The sequence below is a fragment of the Chroicocephalus ridibundus genome, chromosome 2 (assembly GCF_963924245.1).
Source record: "Chroicocephalus ridibundus chromosome 2, bChrRid1.1, whole genome shotgun sequence".
Classification (NCBI taxonomy): Eukaryota; Metazoa; Chordata; class Aves; order Charadriiformes; family Laridae; genus Chroicocephalus; species Chroicocephalus ridibundus.
The window spans coordinates 17,234,011-17,246,011 of record NC_086285.1 but is presented as its reverse complement, the minus strand read 5'-3'; the positions used below and the strand labels follow the sequence as shown (position 1 = coordinate 17,246,011).

The window sequence follows — 12,001 nt, the reverse complement described above, 5'->3', positions numbered from 1 at the left end:
CCTCCGGAGAATTTCTTGCTGAACTTGCTTCTTAGTATATACCACCATAAAATGGTTGTAACCTTCAGAAGATGATGCTGTCAGACCATGTGGATGGGTATTCTGGCTGTATTTAAAAAAAATAATACATCAACAACTAAAATCCACAGGGATTATTTTAGCAGACAATTTAAACAATCAGAGATTGTTAACACTACACAATTTACAGATTTAATGTGATCAAGATAAGACATAGCTTGAGAAGGTTTTGTCTCTAAACCACAGGCTATTTGGATATATAATCTTCAGATGAACATGTTTAAGTTTTTCCACAGCATCTTGAAATACTATGCATTTTTACTGTTACTGTAACTGTCTTATAATATATATTCAGTAAACAATTACATAGACTCCAGATTATTGGACTATAAAATGATAGAAGAAAATCGGTGATCTCTGGAGGTCATGACCTAACTTTCTACTTTTTTGCTAGAATTGCATCTGGGTAAGACTGTCCAGTTGATTTTAGAGGCTGGGAAATATGCAGAGCATGATCACATGAGTTGCTGATACTCTCTTTTCGTATAGTTCCAGTAAACACAGTTTATGAACAGGTATTTTGTTTGTTTAATTTGCAGTGTGTCGGTTTTGCTAGCAGCATACCATTTATCATGGGCTACTTGTATTGTGTAACTTCCACAAAAGACAGCAAAGCCAAGGCTTCATGTGCAAGTTCATGTGCTGTCTTGCAGGACACTTCAGCAGCCCTGCTTATATATGAGGAAACACGCAGTGCTCCTTCTATTACCGGTTTATTTTTGATTACAGAAATTTCAGCCAACTCTTGCTGTCCGATGTAGCTTGCAAAACAGTGAATTGTTTCATTTCTGCTGTCTAGGTTAGAACTGAAACACTGGGGATGCCCGGATTTTATAAATCCCTTGTCAGTGCAGCAATATCCTTCAGGCTGATGTCACATGTTGAACACCTGTGCCATGTTCTCTCTAACCCAGCTGGAAACTTCATCCTCTCCCTTCTGAGGATACAGGCAAAAACATTTATTTCCTATTCATTTTCTCAGATGTCAATAAGACTGTTCCCCTCTACTATGGTTTCAATTCAGCTACCTTTCTGAATACTTTGTAAGCTGAATTATTAATGCTTGCACCGTTTTAAAAAATAATGCCATGCAGTACCTCACAATGTCTTGCTGACCCAGAAATGATTTGTTTTGCCATTTCGAGAACAATTTGTTTGAACTTTTGTGCTTTACTGCTACAGAACCATAGTACTAGACTTCTTGCAAAAGCAAAGCTTACAGGGAACGTCATCCTATTGAAAGTGGTTTGCTCTTAGACAATGTATGAGAATGCTTTTGTTAAAATGTGTTTGGTGTAGTACCTGTTGTGCCTAGTGTTCTCTGGCAATATTACTGATGCTCGGTTTGCCTGAGGATGGAAATGTTAGTGTTGGATTGGCCTGGCATCTTGTGTAAAGAGTAGAGGTCCTCAGTTACGCTTGAAAGTGTACCAGCTCTTCACCTTCTACCTCATTGGTAAGGACTGGTCTTTTGCTACTTTCTCCATACAGTTCCTCTCAGGCTTTGGAATTGCACTACTTGAAGGCATACTCAAAACTTTGATTTTTGTTGTCATGGATTTTTTTTTTTTGTTTGTTTATACCATTGGGAATTTTTAGTAAAGATGTTGCCGGGTGGGATAGGGACAAGGCAAAAGCATCTTCCTTACTGCTGCATCTCTCTCCAAATTGATAGTTATTGGTAAAAAAGGAAGTTATGCCCAATGTCACTCCCAGAAATTCAACATGTGCTTGGCCTGGGCTGTTGCCAAATGTCCTTAGCTATTTATTGTGGTCAACAAAACAACATCCTGGCTCTTTGAGAGTTGTAAACTTTGGATGAAACCACTAATCCGTTCAGTCTGACATCCTTTCTGACACTGTGTGCTTCTTTCTGTAGTAAGGCTTTTGGGGACTAGCCTGTCCACCTGGGTCATTTCTTCCTAATTTCCATTCAGTGGAAGTTTTCAGGTTTGTTTCAAGGATCTGAATTACTCATGCCTCTTTCCAAAGCTTTTATTGCAGTGTCCTACTGAAAGGGTCAGAAATTTTCATCTTTAGGTATATTTTGTTTCCTTCAAACTGTAATGACTCAAGAGTGTTAGTGTGAAGCCATGCAAAGCAAGAGAAGGTCAAATCTGAGAAGTGATGATTCAATTGTATTGCTTTTGCTAATTTCTTTGAATTGGGGATTCTGTATTTCATTAGTGGCTCTATAAACTCTGATGTTCGAGACTTGCAACTGATACGTTTTCTAAAAACAGAGGGAGGAGAGGGAGTCCTCAGTTTATTTCAACAACCACAAGCAACACTTCCAAAATACACTTGTGGTTGTATCTCAGAGTTATGAATCTTAGGTTATCTGGTGGTGACTAACTTGGTGAGACAGTAGCCTAATATGTCCACGCTTTATTTAGAAAAGGTAGTTCTTATCGGAGACAAGGAACACCAGTGTTTCATTCACTGTGCTTGCTGAATCCCCGAGTACAGATATCAAGTCTGTCAGCAGTTCATGCTGCAAGATACAGAAACTTGCCTTTCGGGATCTGACTGCAAGTTCTTAAAGATTTTGCAGTACAGAAAGAAACAAACTCCTCTCTCCCTCCCCCTTCTCTCCTTCCAAATGTACTTTTCAGGCTGTCTATGGTTTGATCAAAGTTAACAAAGGGTTGTGATATCTCTTGATCAGAGAGATTTTTCACTTACATTGTGGTGAATTTTTTTGTCACTGTATTATCTCATTGGAGTGGTGGTTCACATATAGATTATAAAAGCTTTCTAAATTCTTCAGGCAGAGCCTAGATTGTATACCAGTTATTACATTTAGAGAATGCCATAGGTTAAGAAAAAAATGACCTTTTCCTCACTGCAGAGTCTAACCTGTAGGGTCCAGGTGTGTGTCTTCAGTAAGACAGCAATCTTTTGCTGTTATGCCTGTTTAAAAATAAAATGGAAAAGCAAATCCTCCCTGGCAAACCAGGAGATCCTCAGTTTTGGGGGTATATTCAGTTTGCGTTGAAGATAAGCTGGGTTGGAGGGCATAGGCTTTGACACAAAACATGCGGTTTTATTCCCATAGACAGTGCAGCCGAACTGGGGATTACTGTGGGATTGTCCTCCCCGATTTGCCACCTTCTCATCGATTCGAGCATAGGGAAATGTTTGGCCCTGTGGCAATAACAGCAACCGTAATATGCATCTGATAGTGAAAGAGCGAATAGATTGTTCTCCCAGAAAGATAAAAAGTGTTTGTGTTGGGTTTTTTTTGTTTGTTTGCTCTTAAGAGAAATAAAAAAATCCTCTGTGGGTCATTTTAGGCTCTCACAGAAACTTGAATATGCTAAAGGAGTGTTGTTGCCTAGCTGAGCCAATAGGGATGGCCAGGCACAGGCAACACTTTTATCCCACGAGAGGGAGGAGGGGTGAATGAGCTAGAAGATATAAGCTGAAACAAAGCCATGCTGTCCTTCTGAGTCATTCACATGCACTGGATGGGTAAGGCTTCCTGCTTCCTGGGACACAGAAGTGGGGTCATGATTCTAACAATGGATTCTGGTAAGCTGCTTTTTATTAAATTTGTCTTTTTTTTTTTTTTTTTTCCTGGAAAGTCTCTTCTTCCCCCCCACCCAATCTGAAAAGAAGATATCTGTAAACTGGGAAGCTGAATTGTTAAATGAATACATGCTTACTCCAGACTTCCCAAGCTGTGTGCACTTTACTGTGCGTTACACTGGTGTTATTTCCTGACTGTTACTCATTGAAGCAGATATCCTCTCTTGCAATGCAAGACCTTGGTATCAAAAGTATGTCTGTTAATTTGTACTTCTCTCTTCATTGGGACAGAACCTGTGGTCTGAGAAGTGTATGATGCCTCTCTGTCTTTGATAATGTGGTTGATAGTCTCTGGAAGATACATGCTAGATCTTACGCTTGCTGTAAAGAGCTAGTGGTGAACGAATGTATTGGCTGTGGCTTCCTCTACTCTGTTTACAGAAATTTTGTATTGGGGAGGAAGCGGGAGAAACTGCTTCAGTTCTGCTTTGTGTGTTTATGGCAAAGGAAGTCTATGTGAAAAGAGCACACACAGGATTTTATTTTTTTTTTATCAAATTAGATGCGAAAGTGAAATCTTTAACATAGTTCCCTGTGTGATAGGGAGAATGAATGCAAACAGTGAGATGCAGAGGGGTTTCTATAAAAGAAACAAGCAGTCCCAGTCCTGCTCCTTGAGAGGGGGTGTGTTTCCGTATCATAACTTGCATCCTTCAAATTCCACAGTAATAAAAAGACCTCGGATTTTAAATGGTTATGGATAGGGCATAAAGCACCAGTGGTTGTGCTCTGGCAGCATGTTCACGGCTGCTCCTTCTCTTACCAGTTGCAAGCATGCCTGCTGCATTTTTAAGAGTTCTGTTAAACTTTTGTCAGCAGTTGGTTCAGCTGCTTTTTTTTCACTGCAGTCCAGAAGCATAATGTCACAAGTTCTACAAGCCGCGTTGAAAATGATAAACTTATTCAGGCAGATCTTGCTGGTCTGTTTTATCTGCTTGTCACATGCTCAGTTTATTCTGTGCTAATGAAAAGCTCACTGTCCCCTGTGCATCCAATTGATTCAGTTAGGTGTTTGCTAGAGCCTAGAGGGAAAACTTTTTGCGCCTTCTTCCAGCTCTTTGACTTCTCAAAGACTTCCAGAAGGTGACCCAGCTGGGTTCTCCATGCGCTATTTGGAGGATATAGCAAACCACTTCGTTAAACCCACCCACACTTAATTGAAGTTGCTTTGTCATCATCTGTGTAGGCAGGATTTAAACTAGTGACTCTTTTTGTGTTCAATGTATGTTTCATTCTTTGCAAATCAGTTAAAACACAGGCCCTTTAATGGCGATGATAAAATTTAATGGAAACTCAGAGGGGAGTAGAATGACATATGGCTGACAATTTTCCATTACATGGAGGATGATGATTTTTTGCATTTTAACCCTCTCACTAGCGTTGTTTCTAGAGGAGCTAAATTTCAGGCCCTTCTTAAAGCAGTTTGAATATTGAGAATTAGCAATCCTCTTCTCTCCCCACTCGTACAAGAAGGACTGATGCCTAGACAGTAGATGTCATGCGAGTATTATAGGAGTATGCCCTGGCAATATTCAGGATTTATGTATTCACGGGAGATACGGATCCAGGCTTTGACCATAAGACACTTCTTCCACTTTGAAATACCAGAGTTCCTGTGCTGTACTACAGTAATTTATCTCTTGTGTGCTGCAGGCACACATTGCTGGCTCATGTTGAGCTTCTTATCAACCAACATCCCCAAGTCCTTCTCCTCAGGGCTGCTCTCAATCCATTCTCCATCCAGCCTGGATTTGTACCCACGTGCAGGACCTCGCACTTGGTCTTGTTGAACTTCATGAGGTTTGCACGGGCCCACCTCTCAAGCCTGTCCAGGTCCCTCTGGATGGCATCCCTTCTCTCCAGTGTGTTGACCACTCCACACAGCTTGGTGTTGTCAGCAAACTTGCTGAAGGTGCACTCAATCCCACTGTCCATGTTGCCGACAAAGATGTTAAACAACACTGTTTCCAGTACCAACCGCTGAGGAAATCCACTAGTTACTGGTATCCACTTGGACATTGAGCTGTTGACCATAACTCTTTGAGTGCCACGAACCAGCCACTTCCTTATCCAATGAGTGGTCCATCCATCAAATCCATGTGTCTCCAGTTTAGAAACAAGTAGTGTGGGAAACTGTCAAATGCTTTACGCAGTCCAGGTAGATGATTTCAGTTGCTCTTCCCTTATCTACCAATGCTGTAACCCTGTCACAGAAGGCCACAAAATTTGTCAGACATGATTTTTGTTTAGTGAAGCCATGTTGGCTCTCACTGTTGATCTCCTTATTTTCCATGGTCCTTAGTATAGTTTCCAGGAGGATCTGCTCCATGATTTTGCTGGGCACAGAGATGAGACTGACCAAACTGTAGTTCCCTAGGTCTTTCTTTTTTCCCTTTTTAAAAATGGGGGGTTATGTTTCCCCTTTTCCAGTTGGTGGGAATTTTCACCCAACTGCCATGACTTCTCAAATATGATGGATAGTGGCTTAGCAACTTCATCCGCAAGTTTCCTCAGGACCTACAGATGTATCTCATCAGCTGCCATGGATTTGTGCACCTTCAGGTTCCTTAAGTGATCTCAAACCTGATCTTCTCCTATAGTGGACGGTTCTTCATTCTCCCAGTCCCTGCCTTTACCTTCTGCTACTTGGGTGGTGTGGCTTGAGCCCTTGCTGGTAAAGACTGAGGCAAAAAAGTCATTGAGTACCTCAGCCTTCTCCATATCCCAGGTAAACAGGTCTCCTGTTTCCTTCCAAAGAGCATCTATATCTTCCTTAGTCTTCCTTTTGTCACTGACATACATGTAGAAGCTTTTCTTGTTGCCCTTGACATCCCTGGCCAGATTTAACTCTATCTGGGCTCAGCTTTCCTAACCTGATCCCTGGCTGCTCAGACAATTTCTCTGTATTCCTCCCAGGCTACCTGTCCTTGCCTCCACCCTCTATAGGCTTCTTTTTTCTGTTTGAGATTGTCCAGGAGCTCCTTGCTCATCCATGCAGGCCTCCTGGCGTTTTTGCCTGACTTCCTCTTTGTTGGGATGCATTGCTCCTGAGCTTGGAGGAGGTGGTCCTTAAATATTAGCCAGCTTTCTTGGGCCCCTCTTCCCTCCAGCTTTATCCCATGGTACTCTGTTGACTTTTATGCTTAGTAAACATACATTTTGGAAGCTTCCAGTTCCTTAAGAATTCTTAAATTAGAGTTCTCAACTTCTTTGTGGGAAAATGGGTCTAACTACCTGAAAGGAAACATTGTAATAAAAGGATTTATAAAAGTGAATTCTAGTATTGCTCAAGTCTATTTAAGTTAGAGAAAAAATATGCAAGCAATTCAGTGCCTTATGCCTTAATCTGGGACACAGATAGTTTATCTACTTGATTTTGCCCAACTTTTAAAGCTGAGCTTGGTGTTCTTGCAAGTGTTTGCTTATTTCAAATTTTTTTTTTAAATGGACTTCAAATTCTTAAGCTGTTTTTTAACAGAACAAAACGTCTGTTCCTTAAGATAATTCTAAGAATACTTGTCCACTTGTTTCAATTTTTATTAAATGCATTTTGTTCTGCTGCATTTGTTTTTACAGCTTTTAATTTCGCAGGAGCGAGACTAAAAAAGTTTTAGATGGGGGGAGTAAAAAGGAGAGCTGCGAGACAGAGTTGACAGTATAATTGGATTTGAAGCAGCTACAGGCTGGGACTGTTGCAACAGCTGATTTGATCCTTCTGAGTTTCAAGAGCTATTTATGGTAGATTAGCTGTCTCAAAGCTCTACTGTTCCAACCATAAAAGGTTGGTCCTATGTGAAGTTGCCACACTGCATTTGGCTTAGTCCTCTGAGCTTGGAGAGCCTATAGCTTTTTATGTGGATAAATCCAGTGATGGATGGAAATACTAAAGGCAGATCAAGGAATAGCATTGTTGAGGACTTCAGATGGGAGCGAACTCTTAAAAGGAGATTTTCACTAATAAATTTTTTGCACTAATGTTTGGAATCAGCACTTGGATATAGCTCCTGCGTATTTACAGCATTTGATGAACGCATGCTTTTAGGAAAGCGCTGTTCTAAATTTATCTGACTTATCTGAACCATCTTGACTGCACATGTACTTGCCAGCCTTGCATGTTGATATTTGGTAACTTTTGTGAAGTCAGTTTTCTGTTTTCTTAGCGTGTGAGTGTTAGGTCTTGGAAAGGAATCTTAGCTGAAGTGAGAAACTTCTCTAAAACAAGAATTATTAAATTCCTGGCTAAAGAGAACTGCAGGCATTATCAGTAACTATTTTGAGAAGACTTTGACCCCTTCTGCTCCATCCGTACCTTCTTTCTTTCCTCCCTTGTGTAAAGGCAGACAAGTGGATTTTTTACAGGATTCTGAAGTAAGTAGCACCTCATTTGGAGCGCTTGCACGCAGTCGCTCGAGCCAGTTGTTTGAGAATATTTGCAGCTTTGTCAGGTTGAAATGTGAGTGGGTTTATTCCAGCTTGTGCATGCCAGTCATTCAGCCTTCCTTAAGGCATTTTGTGTTTTTATTCTCGTGGTTTTGCTTAGAGCATGAGTTCATTCTGCTATGAATGGAAAGTCCTGTTGCTGGTTGGTTTGTGTGTGAGGTGTCTCTTTTTTCTTTTTCCATTTTAATGCAATAAACTTAGCCACAGTACTACAAACAGCTATAAGAACACTTCTATAAAACCAAAATTCCTCAGTAGTACTTTTGTCTTGTGTTTAAGAAGTTCTATAAACACACGTGAATACTGTTGCATTGGATAACGGTTGTATTTTGAGACTTGGAGTGTTCTGAAGAAAGCTTCCTCCATCTTTCCATTGTGTTATTTTTAAACATTACCAGGACACAACAGGTGAAAGTTACTGGCACTGTTTTACCTTTCCCTCCTGCAGCAGTATCAGCTGTTAAAGGAGGGGAGCATAAGGGGCAGGGAGAGTGGGAAGAGGAGATTCCTGGCTTCAAGGATGTTCCAGGTGTTGTAGTTTAATCTCCAGAAACATAAGAATAGCGTCCTTGCCAAGGAAATAAATTTTCTGCTTTTCAGTTTCCCTTTCAGGAACTAGCAGTTTAAGGCCATCTTCCATTTTCTTTGGATTACAAATCTGTATTTCTCTGTCAAACGTATCTAGAATTTTTATTCTTAATTATATAAATATGTTTAGCCTAGAGAATACCAAAAGAAAGAAAATATCTGGAGAGTTACTGTTTAAAAACTACTTCATCAGTTTAGGGATAGGAATATTTTATTGGAATAAAAAATCCCATATATTTAATCTTTCTCACACAGATCTTGTTAGATATAAATTTAAATACCCACCTCTAGCTGCATAGTTTATAGGAGATTAAATCCTTCTACCTGAAGAGGCAGTGAGGGTTAGGAAGAAACTGCCTGATCAATATCCTCCTTCAGATAGCCTCTTTATCTCTGTCTTGGATTAACAGATGTGTACTTCAGTTTGATAATTGACTTTAAAATGGTTTTGCATTGTTTCCAGTAAAATTAGTATTTTTAATAGGCATCTTTTTTTATATGATCTTATTTTTTTTTTTTGCTACTTGCATTTTAAAAAGCAAGTTGACATAAATTGCTCCACCATTTTATCATGCCTGTGTTGTGCTCCTATAAACCTGTTAGAAGATGTCAAAGCCTTAAAAATTAAAACAGACCACAAAGAAATCAGATACGGAAGTTGGGTACCCCAGAGTCTGCACAAGAGCAGGAAGACACTGTTAGAGCTCTTGAGTTTCAGGTTCAAATGCACTAAGGGTATAATGCAGGAAACATTTTGATTGATGAGAAGTAACAATATCAGCTCCTCTTTGTGCAGCAGATGCTTAAACTTGTTGGGACAGGTAAACTTTCTTCCCTGCTATCTCTGGGGTATTAGTTAGTCAATTTAAGCGTTCATTGTACCTCTTCCAAAGATGTTTTGCCTCAATTGCATTGCTAAATTATATTCTTGGCAAAAATTTCCAGTGGGAAGGAGGATTTCAGATTTCTAGGAACTTTATTCAGAAGGACTATAGCTTTGTATTTGGCATTTCTTTGCTAAATTCCTTATATTTGATAGTTTATGTGGGATAAAGGTAGTGGGGACAGGCCATTTTTACTTTTTATACAGAGAAGAGACATTACACTTTATCTGTACACAGAGATCCCCAAAACTATGAAGTTGAGGAAAAACGAAAAGGCAGTACACATTTCTTCACAGCAAGTCAAGGTAGTCTCAGAGATGATGGAGTTGAGCCTTTTGTGACCAAAACATTTCTAGGCAGGTCAGAGGAATCTTTTGCCAGTTTTCTGTGTGGAAAGGGTATGCGCATTATCCTGCACGCATCGTTAACACATGACGAGCTGAGGTTTCTCTTTTGTTTATATTCGTGTTGATGAGGTGATATGAAAGTTTTTATACTCTCAGTACGTTTGTTTATGCAAAACATTACTAAGACTGTGTAGTTTGTGGTTTTGTTTTTTTTTTTTAAATTCAACATTGTCATTTTCCTTGGCTATGAAGCCTTTCATATAATGAACATAGGTGAAAATTGCACAAGCTTATTTAGTTTAAATTACCATTGTTGGAGTTCACGTTTGTTCCCCAATGTGTTGGGTGTTGTGCATGGCAATTTCACTGCAATTTTTAAGAGACAATAGCTCTGGAATAGTTTGCAGTAACAGGCTGGCTGAAATTATTCACTTTGCAGAGGCATCATTGTTGGCTGTGTGTTTATTTGCTGAATGCACAGGCTTCTGTTTCTCCACAGAGAAGCATCCGTTTGGCATAACGGAGGGAAATAGTGTGCTCTCAAAGGAAGCAGGGGGCAAAATGTTCTCCACTAATTAATTCATTGGTTTTGCTACTTTCACAACTAGGCAGTTTAGAGTTAACAAGCACGTTGGAAGGTCGTGATTTTTAATGAGCAAAACATGTCCTAGTTGGAATCTGCCTTAAGCAGATAAGAATGTGTTGGGTAACTGGAGATAAAAATGCTTCTGATGTCACTTACTCACGTGGTGGTGTGTTGAAGGGAGTCTTTCAGTAGACAGAGTAGAGCAATTATGCATTAAGTCTTTGCTGATTTATTTGGGCTTAGTTGATGGGATGGTCCCTCTTTACTCTAATGATCCCAGATTAAAATAATTCAGATTGCTGGGGTTGTCTCTCTTCAGGTGTACAAAAAAGCATGAAAAAAAAAAAAAAATTAACTTGGACAGGAAGCATCATGTGTCGTAATAACTAAGGCCAGGTATGTTTCTAAAACAACTTAAAGCTCCATCAGACCATTACACAGGACGTGTGTAATTTCCTGACACAACTGAGCCGTTTGACGCCAAAAGCTGCCATGCTGTTACTAGTGGTCTGTTACAAAGGAACTGGATTCAGGTGTTAGCCGAGAGATTGCGTGCCAAAGTACTGTGAGAAGTTAATAATACTTCCATGGAGTTAATGACTGCCAAATGTGCTCCTCATGGTTTGTACCTGTAAAAATCTTGGCAGTCAGCAAAGATCTGCAGGATTTCATTCTCGTTCCATCGTATCAGCCTTAGATTTAGACAAAATTACTGTCTATTCTCTAAAATAAAACAAAGCTAGCACTGTCTCCTGTTAGCTCGCTGCAGAAGGAGGGAGGAGTGTGGATTAATGTTTCCAAACAGTTGCACCAAATGATCTAGGGAATATGCAGGTTGTATGTGCTTCACATGTGACTTTTTTCAATCTTGCCCTTTCTGACAAGAAGCCCAGTTAAGCCTCAGAGACAGCTACAATAACTCTTTAACTTTTGCCCCAACTGTTTATATTGGAGTGAAAAATGGACAGCATTTCAAGGTAGTTTTCCATTCAGTGCCAACTGTCCCAGAAAACAAGGTGAGATCCTACTGGAAGCAACATTTCAGCTAGTTGTTGGCACTCCAGTGGTGACTAGGGGTTGGTAATGCTAACCCTGTAGCCACAAGTTAGCACTGGGAGTTGAAAGACTTGGGTTCACTTGGCTTTGATGTCAGTCATTATAACACCTTCCTTCCTTCAGTTTCCAATAAAAAAAACTTGCCTGATTTGTTAACACAGGCAACTGGAGCTGAACAACTGAGGTAGTTGTTGCTCCAGCAGCATTAGATTTCACTTTTTCTTCCTCTTGTGAAGACAAGTAGCTATTTTTTGCAGTGAGCTGCAAACCTTAATCACCAGTCTGTCCTCTGGGAAGAAAAGCCTTGTTTGTTTGAAGTCCAGGCTTTTCCTTAGCAAATTAAGTTTTTTAGTAGGTATTTCCCCTTCTTTCTCCCATTGTTCAGACTTTCTAGATGAGGAATCTGCATTCTCAAGCAGATGCAGACCATG

At 40.0% G+C, this 12,001-nt stretch overlaps 1 protein-coding gene across 20 annotated transcripts in view; it reads left to right on the top strand.

Moving 5' to 3' along the window:
* The window catches only part of SVIL (supervillin), a 141,726-nt gene that overhangs the window by 31,546 nt on the left and 98,179 nt on the right, over positions 1-12,001 (top strand). For 10 of the 20 annotated variants that reach the window (XM_063324556.1, XM_063324555.1, XM_063324547.1 and 7 more), the window contains exon 1: positions 3,525-3,612. The exons of 2 other annotated variants lie outside the window; for them this stretch is intronic. In XM_063324556.1, the coding sequence (XP_063180626.1) occupies positions 3,540-3,612 (73 nt within the window). In that variant the 5' untranslated portion in view covers positions 3,525-3,539. Of the gene's footprint in view, positions 1-3,499; positions 3,613-7,608; positions 8,038-12,001 lie in introns of those variants that run through there. 8 more of the 20 variants (XM_063324551.1, XM_063324550.1, XM_063324546.1 and 5 more) reach the window with 3 other exon arrangements.